This window comes from Scyliorhinus canicula, chromosome 2 (genome assembly GCF_902713615.1).
Source record: "Scyliorhinus canicula chromosome 2, sScyCan1.1, whole genome shotgun sequence".
NCBI lineage: Eukaryota > Metazoa > Chordata > Chondrichthyes > Carcharhiniformes > Scyliorhinidae > Scyliorhinus > Scyliorhinus canicula.
The window spans coordinates 87,808,757-87,823,262 of NC_052147.1; the positions used below are offsets into that span (position 1 = coordinate 87,808,757).

Below are 14,506 nucleotides of genomic sequence, written 5' to 3' on the forward strand. Positions count from 1 at the left end.
GAGGATGTTTTCTCTTGTGGAAGAATCAGGGGGTTTTATTTTTAAATATGGGTTCATCCATTTAAGAGCAAAATGAGGAGAAACATTTTCTGAGGGCCCTGAGTAAGGCGGTGGAAACATTGACTTTGAATATTTTCAAGACCGAGGTAATTAGATTCTTGATAAACAACAGGGTGAAAAGTTACCAAGGGCAGCACGGTAGCATAGTGGTTAGCATAAATGCTTCACAGCTCCAGGGTCCCAGGTTCGATTCCCGGCTGGGTCACTCTCTGTGCGGAGTCGGCACGTCCTCCCCGTGTGTGCGTGGGTTTCCTCCGGGTACTCCGGTTTCCTCCCACAGTCCAAAGATGTGCGGGTTAGGTGGATTGGCCATGCTAAATTGCCCGTAGTGTCCTAAAAAGTAAGGTTAAGGGGGGGGTTGTTGGGTTACGGGTATAGGGTGGATATGTGGGTTTGAGTAGGGTGATCATGGCTCGGCACAACATCGAGGGCTGAAGGGCCTGTTCTGTGCTGTACTGTTCTATGTTAGGCAGGAGATTATGGTCCGATCAGTCTTGATACTATTGAATGATAGAGCAAGCTCGAAGGGCCGAGTGGCCTACTCCTCCTAGTTTGTATGTTCTTCCCAACCACATCTGTAACTCTTCTGACATCTACGTTATTTCAACCATTTCTAATCTCCTGGTGTGAACGCCTTTGGCCGGCTGCGGGAAGGGAGACTCCTGCTGTCGGCGGGTGTGTGCCGTGCTGGAAAACTGGCAGGCTAGAGAATCTCACCCCTGGTCTTTAACCCTCTCCCTCCTCACCATGCACTGCCCCAAACACACTTTTTCCAGATGAAACACCGATTTACTTTCACTTCTTTCAATTTGTGCAGCTCATAATACGGTCTCCTGTATACTGGGGAGACCAAAGCAGTTTGGGCGGCCGCTTTGCGAACACCTTCCACTCCGTCTGCATTCCGAAAGCATGATCCTAAGCTTTTGGCATGCATGGCGTTGCAATTCACCACCCTGCTCTCGCTGACATCTCTGTCCTCGAGCTGCTGCACTGTTCCAGTGAAGCTCAATGTAAACAGGAGGAGTGGCACCTTATCTTCCGATTCGGCACTTCACAGCTTTCTGGACTTGACATTTAAGTTCAGCGACTTCAGACCATGAATTCTGTCCACCATTTTGACTTTTGTTTTACCATGTGCTAGTCGGAAACTTGTTTTTGATATTTTTGCTTTTGGATAGCTGCTCATTATTCTGCCATTCGCACTGGCTCTGGACAAATGATTTGTTTCTCAATTACAACCACTCCCTTTGCCTTTTGTTCCATGATATTCTCTCCTGTCTTCTAACCTATCCCAGGCCTTCTCTTTTGTTCTTCCTCCACTTTCCCCACCTTTCAATGGCATAAATCTCATCCTTCAAGGAGAATGATATTCAGTCTCATTAGGTAGTAGGAATATATGATATTCCTACTGCCATCAGATTTTTGAATGGACCTACCCCGTATTAAGTTGCTCTTTTCTCTACATCTTGCTATAACTGTAACATTATATTCTGCAGTCTCTCCTTCCTTCCCTATGTACGGTATGCATGGTTTGTACAGCATGCGCGAAACAATACTTTTCACTGTATATTAATACATGTGACAATAATGAATCAAATCAGCTCGGCATGTTAACTCTTTCTTTCACCACAGATGCTGCCAGACCTGTTGAGTATTTTCAGCACTTCCTGTTTTTGGGTTATAATGTGGAACTTGCTCCCATAGTGAGTGGTTGAGGTGACCAGCATAGGTGCATTTAAGGGACGTTGGATGAACAGATGAGAGAGAAAGTAATAGAGGGTTTGGTGATATGCAGCAGACCAGGAGATGTCTCGGGAGGAGCATAAACGTCAGCATGGACTAGTTAACTGTTTGTATGAAATAGTTCCTCTCTAAGCCTTTTCCCTCTATGGTATATTTTGGGAAGAGAAGGTAAAAATTGATTGCTGTTGTTCTCTTTCAGACTCTGGCGAGTGACTCCCAAGAAGAAAGTAAGAGAAGGACCGCTGGGCACTCGAAGGCCACTGTGGAATCTGCCACCACCAAGGGTCAGCTTGATGACGGCTGCCTGATGCCACTTGTGATACCAGTGTCAGTGCCAGTCCGAAAAATGGACTCTGTTACAACAAACACTGACAGGACAGGGGAAGGGGAATCCCAAAGGAATTTATCAAGTGAAAAGGATCCATCCGATTTGAGTCTATCCCTATTAACAAGCCGCAGGCGTAGATTGAGTCGAGGCTCAGGAATGGAGCACTCAGTCCAGGTAACATCCCTTGTTAACAATGTGCATTTGTAGAGTCATAGAGTCATTAAATGTACAGCTCAACTATAAATATATCCAACTGTTTAACTATTGTAGCTCAACTATAGCTCAACTATAGTTAATTGAGGAAACCTAATTAGACACAATAAAGATGGAAGGCAGGTGATATATTGCAGCTGTAGCATGTGGGGCCTGGTACACACCAGAGTGAATTAAGGCTACATCGTGGAGTTGACCATTGGCCAGAAACTTAACTGGACTAGCCATACAAATACTGTGACTGCAAAAGCAGGTCAGAAGCTAGGAATGCTGTGGCAAGTACCTCCCCTCTCGACTCCCCAAAGCGAAAGTAAAATCGCCATAGTCCCAGATGACCATAGGCTGCTTTCCCCTTTGAGGGGGAGAACTGCCTGGTGGTGATTTAACCTGAGGATCATCACACCTTAGGCGAGGGGCAAGGTTGAGAAGGCGGAGCCTTCATGAATACCCTCAGCCGCTATGGGATTTGAACCCAAGCTGTTGGCCTCGCTCTGCATCACAAACCAAATGTTCAACCAGCTGAGGGAGTGCTACCTCTGTACGAATAGTAATCTTTTTTAATTCTTCAATTTCATAAGCCCCTTGGTCGCGTCCATGAAGACCGATTCAAAGTAACTGTTTAGTTCCTCCATAATAAATTCTCCTGACCCCACCTGTAATCACCCCATTGGCCCATCGGGTTGCACCGACCCTCTGAAAGATCACTCTATCTAGGCCCACTCCCCTGTCTTCCCCGTAACTCACGCCTTGATCATAGTCGATCCCCCAACCTGCACATCTTTGGACTGTGAGAGCAAAACGGAGCACCCGGAGGAATCCCACACAGACATAGGGGGGAAAAGTGCAAACTCCACACAGTCACCAAGGTTAGAATTGAACCCGGGTCCCTGGCGTTCTTGAGGCAGCAACACATACCACTGTGTTGCCTGCCACATTGACCATAACTAGTCTTTTCTTTTTCACATACCTAAAAAAGTTTTTGCAGTCTGCCTTTATGTTCATCGCTAGTTTACTAGTCAGGTTTGCTTGGCAGGGCAGCATGGTGGTGCAATGGATAGCATTGCTGCCTCACGGCGCCGAGGTCCCAGGTTCGATTCTGGCTCCAGGTCACTGTCCGAGTGGAGTTTGCACATTCTCCCCATGTCTGCGTGGGTTTCGCCCCCACAACCCAAAGATGTGCAGGCTAGGTGGAGTGGCCACGCTAAATTGTCCCTTAATTGGAAAAAATGAATTGGGCACTCTAAATTTATATTAAACAAAAGGTTTGCTTGGCACATGGGAACAGGAGGAGGCATTTTGCCCCTTTGAGTCGGTTGTGGTTGATCTGAACAAACAAACATCTAACTGATCTTGGTTTGAAAATTTCAGCTCAACCACTTTTTGGAGATTTTGGAAATTTCCACTGCCCTTTGTGTGGGTGTGTTTTGACATATCCTCATCCCCCAGGCTGGGCTCAGATTTTATATCTCCGTGTCCTGAATTCCCCCCTATAGGGGAACAAAACTTTCATCACCTCCTCTATTAAATTCTTTCAATAATCTTTTGTTTTAATCCCATCATTAAAGTTACAATGCGTAGAGTGGGCAAGGCAAACCCTTAATCAATCTCATAGTTTGCTCTGAAATTCAAATTGAAGCCAATTCATGGCCTCCACAAGAGAGATGTGCAAGATTCAAGCTGACAGGAAAGTTATTGCATCTCATCTTGGACTTGACATGATGCTTAGACAAAAGTCCAAGAAGCGATTCCTTTGATAATCATAATCACCTCAATTAGATCGCCCCTTAATCTTCTATACACATGCCTATGGCTCGGTTACAGACCGAGCTATGCTGCAGGGAGCAAGTACAGTGAAACCCGTATAAACCGACTCAAATAGCATGTATGGCAAAGGGCATCTGAAGCCGTAGACACTCTCAAATTACAAACCACGGGCAGCCTTCAATATGCCCAGCCCTTAGTCTGTGCTGTTCTGGTCACCATTTAGAAAATGTAAATCGATGCACTGGAGACACATAGAACATAGAACAGTACAGCACAGAACAGGCCCTTCGGCCCTCGATGTTGTGCCGAGCAATGATCACACTACTTTAAACCCACGTAACCCGTATACCCGCAACCCAACAATCCCCCCATTAACCTTACACTACGGGCAATTTAGCATGGCCAATCCACCTAACCCGCACATCTTTGGACTGTGGGAGGAAACCGGAGCACCCGGAGGAAACCCACGCACACACGGGGAGGACGTGCAGACTCCACACAGACAGTGACCCAGCCGGGAATCGAACCTGGGACCCTGGAGCTGTGAAGCATTGATGCTAACCACCATGCTACCGTGAGGCCCCCTAAAGACACCACAGAGAAAATTTACAAGGATGATGCTAGAAATGGATGGGTTTCCTTCTGAGGGGCGACCTGAAAGAAACTCCTTTTGTGGAATGGCAAGCGCTTTACCCAGCATGCAGTGTGGCAAGGAAACCACCCTATCTCTGGGATTGAATGTGTGAATGGCCCGCCCAGGCGTAGAGCAGCTCTTTACCCAGCATGCAGTGTGGCAAGGAAACCGCCCTATCTCTGGGATTGAATGTGTCAATGGCCCACCCAGGCATAGAGCACTTTCTTTGTTGATATGGATGCTAGATAAAAGCCCCTCTACGTTCTACTGAGAACATTTTGAAAATAAAGACAGCTGATGACCGTCCTTAAGATGTCTGCAAATTTACAGCTTTCGCAATAGTGTCTGTTCTGTATCTGAATAAAATGTGATGCTTATCTTTTCAGGAGAATGCTAGCTCCAGAGGTCATGTGAACCCAACAGCCAAACTGAAACGGCGGCCCAGACCGGAGCCCCTCTTCATTCCACCCAAGCCCCTCAATCATGTCTCTGTCATCACTTACCCACCTGGCACCCTCTACCAAAGCAACCTGCGCTCACCAGTCCGGCTGCTAGATCATCCCCTGGACAAGAACTTCCAGCCTCCACCCTACACTCCACCACCGATCCTCAGCCCCATGCGGGAGGGCTCAGGACTCTACTTCAACGCCTTCCTGTCTTCCACGAGCAACTCATCCCAACCAGTCACGCCAAGGTCTACTCCTAAAACCTCCTTAAACCAATCAAGTGAGTTCTTTGTCCATTGACTTTTCTCCTTTCCCCTGCTGTGGTATAAATTGGGGTTAAATGCTCAAGAATGTAAACCCCGAAGAACAAGTTCTCCTTGTCTAAGACTGTTGATATTGCAATTTTAGGGTACCTTTGTGGTGGCGGTGTGGAATTTTTATATCAAACCTATACAACCATCCCCACATCCCAGTGGACGGTTACTATTCTAGATGCATGTCTATCTGTAACTGCTTTGTGTGTGTATGCAGAGAATGAGATAAAGTGGTGATAACTCCTCTGACTTTGGATTTGTATAGTATTTTCAGAACCTCGGGATGTCCCGATAAAACACATCCCAGTTTAAGAGTGGCCAGACAATCGATTTCCACATTGCTGGTGTCTGCCTCTCCTGCCCTAGGCACACTGGCTGCACACAGCACCCTGCCTTACCTCCGCACCTTAACAGAGATTAACTTCTGCACGCAGAATTTGGTACAATGGCAGCGATACATTGTATATTTGTTACACTATTTGTATACAATCTTGGTCAATATTCATGACCACTGCTGCAATGTGTGTTTCACAACCTTGTGTTCAAATCCGTTCACGGCCTGACAACAACAATATGGTGTAGTCCATAGAATCCCAACAGTGCAGAAGGAGGCCATTTGGCCCATCGAGTCTGCACTGACTATCCGAAGGAGCACTCTATCGAGGCCCACTCTCCCGCCCTATCCGCGTAACCCTGCTCGTTGATCGTGGCCAATCCACCTAACCTGCACATCTTTGGACTGTGAGAGGAAACCAGAGCACCCGAAGGAAACTCACGCAGACGGGGGGAGAAAGTGCAAGTTTCACACAGTCATCCAAGGCCATAATTGAACCCGAGTCCCTGGCACTTTGAGGCAGCAGTGCTAACTACTGTGCCGCCCCAAAATAGTAAAACGTCTCAAGGAAAATTGCCACACACAATTTTGCACTAAGCCAATTATGGTGGTAAAAGGACTGGTAGTCAAAACCTTGGTCAAAGCGGTTGATTTTAAGGACAATGTTTAAGGAAGTAAGAGAGTGCAGCAGTTTGGGGATGGAACTCTTTAAATCTGACGGCAGTGTCTGAGTGAAGGAAATCCGGAAGGTGTGTAGGAGGCCAGAATTGGATCAGCGCAGCGATCTCTTAAAGGGTTGTAGGGTGACAGGCTCTTACAGAGCTAGGAAAGAACAAGGCCGTATGCAACTCCTTTTTGATTTTTGTCAGATTATACTCCTGTGAAGCACCTTGGGACGTTTCGCTACCCGAAAGGCGCTACAAAAATGCAAAGTTGTAAATCTGTATAAGCTGAAGAGGGTAGTGAGATTTCATATGGAGCTGCCCCCACCTATCACATCTCGCTCTGGACCTTTAAAGTGGCTCTGAAGATTGGAATATTTTCTCTCTCCTCTAGACAATGCTGAGACTCCTCCTCCAGTTCTCTCCCTCATGAACGAAACCACACCGGCAAGCATTGAACCGTAAGTAATTGCCAAAGGCGCTGTCTTTTCCTTTTTATTTTATACACACAACACGGGTATCCTGATCAAATGTGGCACAGGACATCACAAGACCAAGCAAGCATGCCTAGAATGGATGTCAGGTGGATCATACAACAGAAACCAGGTTGAATACTGTATAGAAGGTTCAGCGGCGAATTGAGAAAACAAATAAGAAAAACAAAGGGAGAACATGAGAAGAGACAGGCAGCTAACATAAAAGGGAATCTAAAAGTTTTTATAAGCAAAAAAATAGTCCCAGGATGGGTGGGTCTAACTGGGGACCAAAAAGGAGATCTACAGATGGATGCAGGGAGCATGGTTGAGGTATAAATTATTGTAAATTTACAAAAGTATATTCTGACAGGTAATGGTGAAAGAAAGGTGATTCACAGAAGGTTTATACGGTGAAGGTATTGGATAAGCTGCCTGTACTAAGGCAAAAGGACCAGATGAGATGCATCCAAGATACTGAAAGAAGTGAGAGTTTAAATTGCAGAGGCACTGGCCATAATTTTCCAGTCTTCCTTAGACTCTGGGAAAGTGCCAGAGGACTGGAGAATTTGAAATGTTCACAAATGGCTATAAGAATAAATCCGCCAACTGCAGTCCAATCAGTTTTTTTTGGTGGTGGTTAAACCTCTCCAAACAATAATCTGGGACAAAATTAATAATCACTTGCGCAAATGTGGGTTAATTAAGGAAAGCCAGCATGGATTTGTAAGGCAAATCATGTTTAACTAAGTTGCTTGAGTTTTTTGATGAGTTAACAGAGAGGATTGACGAGGGAAATGGTGTTGATGTGACGTACGTGGACTTCCAAATGACTTTTGATAAAGTGCCACACAACAGACTTCTGAGCAAAGTTATAGCTCGTGGAATAAAAGGGGCAGCAGTGACATAAAGATGAATTGGCTGAGTGACATGAAAGTTGTGGTTAATGGTTGTTATTTTTGGATTGAGGGCCAGTTTATAGTGGGGGTCCCCCAGGGATCAGTGTTGGAAACACAGCTCTAACCGGGTGTGTATATGTTATATATTTATGACCTAGATCTTGGTGTACAGGGTACAATTTCAAACATTTCAGATGATACAAAGCTTGGCAATATTGTAACTATGAGGAGAATAATGTAGAACCTTCAAAAAGGGCATAGACACGTTGGTAGAATGGGTAGACGAATGACATTCAATATAATGCAGAGAAGTTTGAAGTGATTCATTTTGGTAGATACTCTAAAAAGGTACATAATCTAAAATAAAGGATACAGTTGTAAAGTAGAAGGACCTGGGTGTATTTGTGCATAAATCATTAAAGGTGGCAGGACAGATTGAGAGCGGGGTTACTGAAGTGTCCAGTATCCTAGTCTTTATCGATAGGGACATGAGAGTACATGAGCAAGGAGGTTATTGTAAACCTGTCTCAAAGCTGGTTTTGCATCAATTACATCCAGTTCTGGGCACCACACGTTGGGAAGGCTGTGAAGGCATTAGAGAGAGTGCAGAAGAGATTCACAAGAATGATTCCAGGGATAAGGGACTTCAGTTATGTGGAATAAATTGTAGAAGTTGGGACTGTTATCCTGAGAGAACAGACAGTTGAGAGAAGATTTGATGGAGGTCCTCACTATCATGAGGGGTCTGGACATAGTTGATGGGCAGAAACCATTGTCATTGGTGGAAGTATCATGTTAAAATGAGGGCACACCGATTAGGAGCAGTAATCCACCCCTCAAACCTGACATTCAATAAGATCACGGTTCATAGAATTTATAGTGCAGAAGGAGGCCATTTGGTCTGCACTGGCCCTTGGAAAGAGCACTCCACTTAAGCCCATTCCTCCACCCTATCCCCGTAATAGGGTCCACCTAATCTGCACATCTTTGGCCTTGTGGGAGGAAACCGGAGCACTGGGAGGAAACCCACGCAGACACGGGGAGAACGTGCAGAATCTGCACAGACAGTGACCCAAGCCGGGAATCGAACCAGGGACCCTGGAGCTGTGAAGCTGTGCTAACCAATGTGCTACCGTGCTGCATCTGATTGTAACCTCGACTCCACATTCCCGCCTCCCCAACAATAACCTTTCACCTCCTAGGCTTTTGTAATTCTCGGGGGCGGGGGGCAGAATTAAAAGGTGGGGGAAGGATGAATTGGGGGCAGGGAGGTGGCCTGGCCGTTTTATAGCTTTTTCCATCCCGTTTGTCTCTCAGGCGGATCAACATCGGCCCAAAGTTCCAAGCTGCCATACCCGAGCTGCAGGACCGGTTTCTGGCTGCGTTAGATGCCAACCACGCTGATCTGGTGTTCAAGCCGTGGGAGGATCATAAAACCAATCGGCTGAATCAGCAGAGAGGTGAGACTGTGCATTGAATCTACTGAGTCAAAATATAAAAATAAATCAAAGTTAAAACAAATCCAAGCCCAGAATGAACCTGTCGATCACACTTGGTGCCCCCTCTGATGACTGGCATTGATTTGACACAGGCAACTATAGGTACAACTATCCCCCACTCACTACGCTTTGCTGCAGAAGTAATCCTGCTTTCATTGGGAGACATTGCTGTAGTTTATAGAGAATTTTGATTCCGCTTCCTGAGTGAACAGACAACATGATAAGCGTGCCGTAAGTGCACAGTAAATAGATTTTATTTTCTGTCTAATGTTCACTTTTCCTTGAGTCTTATCCTGCCTTCACCTTAATAACTGACACACGGTGTGAATACTTGTTTTGTTATTAAGCATACCTCTTTGCTGCAGTTACTCCTCCGTTCATTGTGTTTTGAACCCTCAGGCACTGGTGCAGATCCAGTTGCCAGTGACCTTGGTGTTGTGGAGATGATGCCACACAGCAGGCGATGATTGGCTAAATGTAATACTAGGCTAATAATGATGTGGAGATGCCGGCGTTGGACTGGGGTGAGCACAGTAAGAAGTCTTACAACACCAGGTTAAAGTCCAACAGGTTTGTTTCAAACACGAGCTTTCGGAGCACGGCTCCTTCTTCAGGTGACCTGAAGAAGGAGCCGTGCTCCGAAAGCTCGTGTTTGAAACAAACCTGTTGGACTTTAACCTGGTGTTGTAAGACTTCTTACTAGGCTAATAATGACAGTGAGTTCTGCCATTTGGATTAGTGATGTTGGCCCAAACAGACCACAATGGTCACCCATATCCTAACTCGTGCCAAGTCCCATTCACTTATCCCTGGCCACACAGTGTGACAGCATTTCCATTTTGAAATTCACACCCTCATTTTCGCCCTCCAAGTCCTCACGCCTCCCTGTCTCTGCAACCTCTTCCAGCTCCACAACTTTCTGAGAGAATCTACGCTCCTTTTAATTTTGGCTTCATGAGTATCGTCAATTTTAATCGTTCTGCCATTGGGAGCTGTGCCTTCAGCTGCTTTAGCGTTAAGCTCCGGAATCTCCTTCCTAAACCTCTCTGCCTCGCCTTCTTTCTTTAAGATGCTCCTTAGAACCTACTTCTTTGACTAAGCATTTCTTCCCGCACCTATTTTCAGATCTGTTGTCTGACACATCCTGTGAAGCACATTGGGTCCTTGTGACAATGTTAGAGGCACTGTGTGAATACAAATTGCTGTTCAATCTCCAAGCTGAGCCTGATTCTTCTGGGATGGGAGGGGGGGGGGTTTAAAAGTTTGCTAAAATGGCCCCACTACAATCGGTCTAGTGGGGTAGAGAAACCCCAAACAGCCAGGCTTCTGGCTCCTGATCACTATCCAGCTGGAAAATCTGCAAATGAGAGGAATGACCCAGTTTTCCCCCCTCTTTTACACTAAGATAGGCCCCTGCCATTCACCTACCTCTGAGATGACCTGCTAGTGTTCAGTAGCTGACGGGCTGAAAGCCCATCATCACAGGAGAAGAGGTAATGAATTCGGAGAGAGGGGGAGAGAAAGTGCAGTCGCCCCATGATTTGCGTCATTGTTCCCCAGAGTTGACGTTTACGTTTCTTTGGTTTTCCCCTGCAGTGGATGACCTGATGACACTAGCCTGTTCCAACATTTTACCAGGAGGAGGTACAAACCAGGAGCTTGTCTTACACTGTCTGCATGAGTCCAAGGGCAACACACTGGTAAGCAATCCAAACTCTTATTACCCACCAACCCAACCCGAATCTTCCTCCAGCACACTTTCAGTCAGGCAGTGCAATCCTGAACTGAACAACTTGCTGCTTTTGCAAAGAAAGTTTCCTCCCGTCACCTCTAGTTCTTTTGTCATTTGACTCTCCCAACAATGGGAGCAGCTTCTCTTGCTCCACTCCGTCCAGACCCCACATGATTTTGAGCATTAATCTCCTCTCAATCTTCTCCATGGAGAACAGTCCCAACTTCTCTAATTCTATTCCATGGAACTGAAGTCCCTCACCCTGGAATCATTCTCATGAATCTTTTCTCAAACCCTCTCTGTAGCATCCAGTCCTGGGCAACCTAAACCAGTAAGTGGGCCGCATGAGTGGTCCTCTTTTACCTCAGTGGGCCATCAGATTGATATTAGACATGTTCACTAACCATGACCCTATGAATAAAATAAAATACTTTTTAATATTTATTATTAAAATAATGAGGCTGGTTTAGCACAATGGGCTAAACAGCTGACTTGCAATGCAAATTAAGGCCAGCAGCGCGGGTTCAATTCTCGTACCGGCCTCCCCAAACAGGCGCCGGAATGTGGCGACTAGGGGTTTTTCAGTAATTTAATTGAAGCCTACTTGTGACAATAAGCTATTATTATTATTATTATTATTATTATTATACTACTTGCCAAATATATGCTTAAATCATTCATATATTAACAGAACTCTGTGTGGAGTCTGCACGTCCTCCCCCTGTGTGCGTGAGTTTCCTCCGGGTGCTCCGGTTTCCTCCCACAGTCCAAAGATGTGCGGGTTAGGTGGATTGGCCATGCTAAATTGCCCGTAGTGTCCTAATAAGAAGTAAGGTTAAGGGGGGGGGTTGTTGGTTTATGGGTATAGGGTGGATACGTGGGTTTGAATAGGGTGATCATGGCTCGGCACAACATTGAGGGCCGAAGGGCCTGTTCTGTGCTGTACTGTTCTATGTTCTATGAACTTTCATCAACTTCAAATGATAGAAAGAAAATGATTTGTTATGGTTTGGATGTTGAGGGTGTGCCTGGGTCTAACAGTCAATGTTGTTGCAATCAGCCGCACCTCACTTCACTTGCCCTTGCTTTACGTCTGGATCACTTCAGTCATAGTGGTAGGAAAAAATATACACGGATGGAGATCAGTGGAATGTGACGACTCTGCGCAAGAGAAACAGTCAACAGAATTACTCGTGGGTCACCCTCGGAACTCAGATGGGCCGCACGTGGCCCCCGGACTGCGGGTTACCCACCACTGGTCCACGTCTTTCTGAAAGTGTGGTGCCCAGAATTGGACACACTACACCAGTTGAGGCCGAACCAGTGTCTTCCAAAGGTTCACCATGGCCCCTCTTTGCTTTTATACTCAATGCCTCTATATGCACATGTACCCCAGGTCCCTCTGCTCCTGCACTCCATTTAGAGTTGTCTCCATTATATTATATTGCTTCTCTTTGTTCTCCCTCCCAAAATGTGTCACACATCGCACCTCACCTTTGCATTGAATTGTGCCTACCACATGTCTGCTTATTACACAAGCCTGTCCACGATCTCTTGAAGTCTATCATTATCCTGCACACAGTTCACAGTCTTTCCAATGTACATTTACACATCACGGGCGGGATTCTCTAATAATGGGGCCAGGTCCCCACGCCAGCGTGAAAACTGGTGCTAACCACTCCCCCCGTCAACGGTTCCCACAAGTGAGGAATTCTCCCCTTTCTCGGGGGCTAGGTTGGCTCCTGAGTCGTCCCCGCAGCTCCAGCCGGTGCAGAAATGCTGGCGCGATTCCGCACATGCGCGGAACGGCCGGCGTATTTCCGCGTATGCGTGGGAGTTCCCTTCTCTGCACCGGCCCCCAGGCAATATGGTGGAGCCATACAGGGGCCCGGCCCAGAGTAAAATAGGCCCCCACGGAACCAGCCCGCCTGCCGATCGGTAGGCCTTGATCGCTGGCCAGGCCCCCCCCCCCCCCCCCCCCCCCCCCCCCCCCCCCACCAGCGGCGGGACTCGGCCAAACTCGTCGGCCCATCGGGGCCCGGAGAATCGCCGGGGGGCCGCTGCCAACGGCCCCCGACCGGCACGGTGGGAATCCCGCGGGCACCCAAGAATCGGCACCAGAGATTGGGGAAGCTGGCGCCGGGGCGCGATTCTCGCACCCGCCGGGGATTCTCCGACCCTGCTACGGGTCGGAGAATCCCGGTCCATATATTTATACCTGTAACATGTATCCATTCATTTTTGTTCCTGCTGCTCATGTTGTTTTGCTTCTCCCCACCAGGCAGCCATGAATATGCTACTTATTAAAAAGACTCCACGGGGCAGGAGCAAGGCGCTACTCAATTATCACTACGCAGGTACATGAGAGCCTTACCCTCCGATTCTGACTCTCCACTAGTTTGATTTTGTACTTTTCTTCTTCTGACAAGGCCTGTATTTCCCAACCAGCTGGGGAAATGCTTCTAGTTAGATAGGGGCAGCACGGTAGCATGGTGGTTAGCATAAATGCTTCACAGCTCCAGGGTCCCAGGTTCAGTTCCCGGCTGGGTCACTGTCTGTGCGGAGTCTGCACGTCCTCCCCGTGTGTGCGTGGGTTTCCTCCGGGTGCTCCGGTTTCCTCCCACAGTCCAAAGATGTGCGGGTTAGGAGGATTGGCCAAGCTAAATTGCCCGTAGTGTCCTAAAAGTAAGGTTAAGGGGGGGGGGTTGTTGGGTTACGGCTATAGGGTGGATACGTGGGTTTGAGTAGGGTGATCATTGCTCGGCACAACATCGAGGGCCGAAGGGCCTGTTCTGTGCTGTACTGTTCTATGTTCTATTTCAGTCACAGCTCTGTGAGAGTGCTCATGTCTCTGTCACAATAGGCTAGGCTTAGGGCCTACTCCAGGGATGTGAACAGATGTTTCAGGCTGATATTCCCAGTACAATACTGAAAGAATGCTACACTGCTGGCCTTTGGGATAAAACTTTAAACCAAGGACCCCTCTCTCAAAATGGTCCACAGCATAATTTCAAAGGTGAGCAAGGGGGCTGTCTCCTGGCTAATATTCATCCTTCCGTCACTAAGACAGACTGTCACATTGCTGTTTCTGGGAACTTTTCTGTGTGCACAGGCAGAGCATCAGGAATAAAAATGACAGTCCAGTGTTTCTGATGCTTTATTTTTCCTTCTTTTTCCTCGGATGGTGATGACCAACACGAGGGGACATAGCTTTAAATTGAGGGGTGATAGATATAGGACAGATGTCAGAGGCAGTTTCTTTACTCAGAGAGTAGTAGGGGTGTGGAACGCCCTGCCTGCAACAGTAGTAGACTCGCCAACTTTAAGGGCATTTAAGGGGTCACTGGATAGCCATATGGATGAAAATGGAATAGTGTAGGTCAGATAGGCTTCAGATGGTTTCAC

General features: G+C 47.0%; 1 protein-coding gene across 6 annotated transcripts in view; it reads left to right on the forward strand.

Annotated features, from left to right (window-relative positions):
• The window catches only part of mideasb (mitotic deacetylase associated SANT domain protein b), a 92,741-nt gene that overhangs the window by 56,044 nt on the left and 22,191 nt on the right, over nucleotides 1-14,506 (forward strand). For all 6 annotated transcript variants that reach the window (XM_038782149.1, XM_038782141.1, XM_038782131.1 and 3 more), the window contains 6 exons: nucleotides 2,003-2,305; nucleotides 5,129-5,468; nucleotides 6,893-6,959; nucleotides 9,188-9,330; nucleotides 10,966-11,069; nucleotides 13,383-13,458. In XM_038782149.1, the coding sequence (XP_038638077.1) occupies nucleotides 2,003-2,305; nucleotides 5,129-5,468; nucleotides 6,893-6,959; nucleotides 9,188-9,330; nucleotides 10,966-11,069; nucleotides 13,383-13,458 (1,033 nt within the window). The remainder of the gene's footprint in view (nucleotides 1-2,002; nucleotides 2,306-5,128; nucleotides 5,469-6,892; nucleotides 6,960-9,187; nucleotides 9,331-10,965; nucleotides 11,070-13,382; nucleotides 13,459-14,506) is intronic.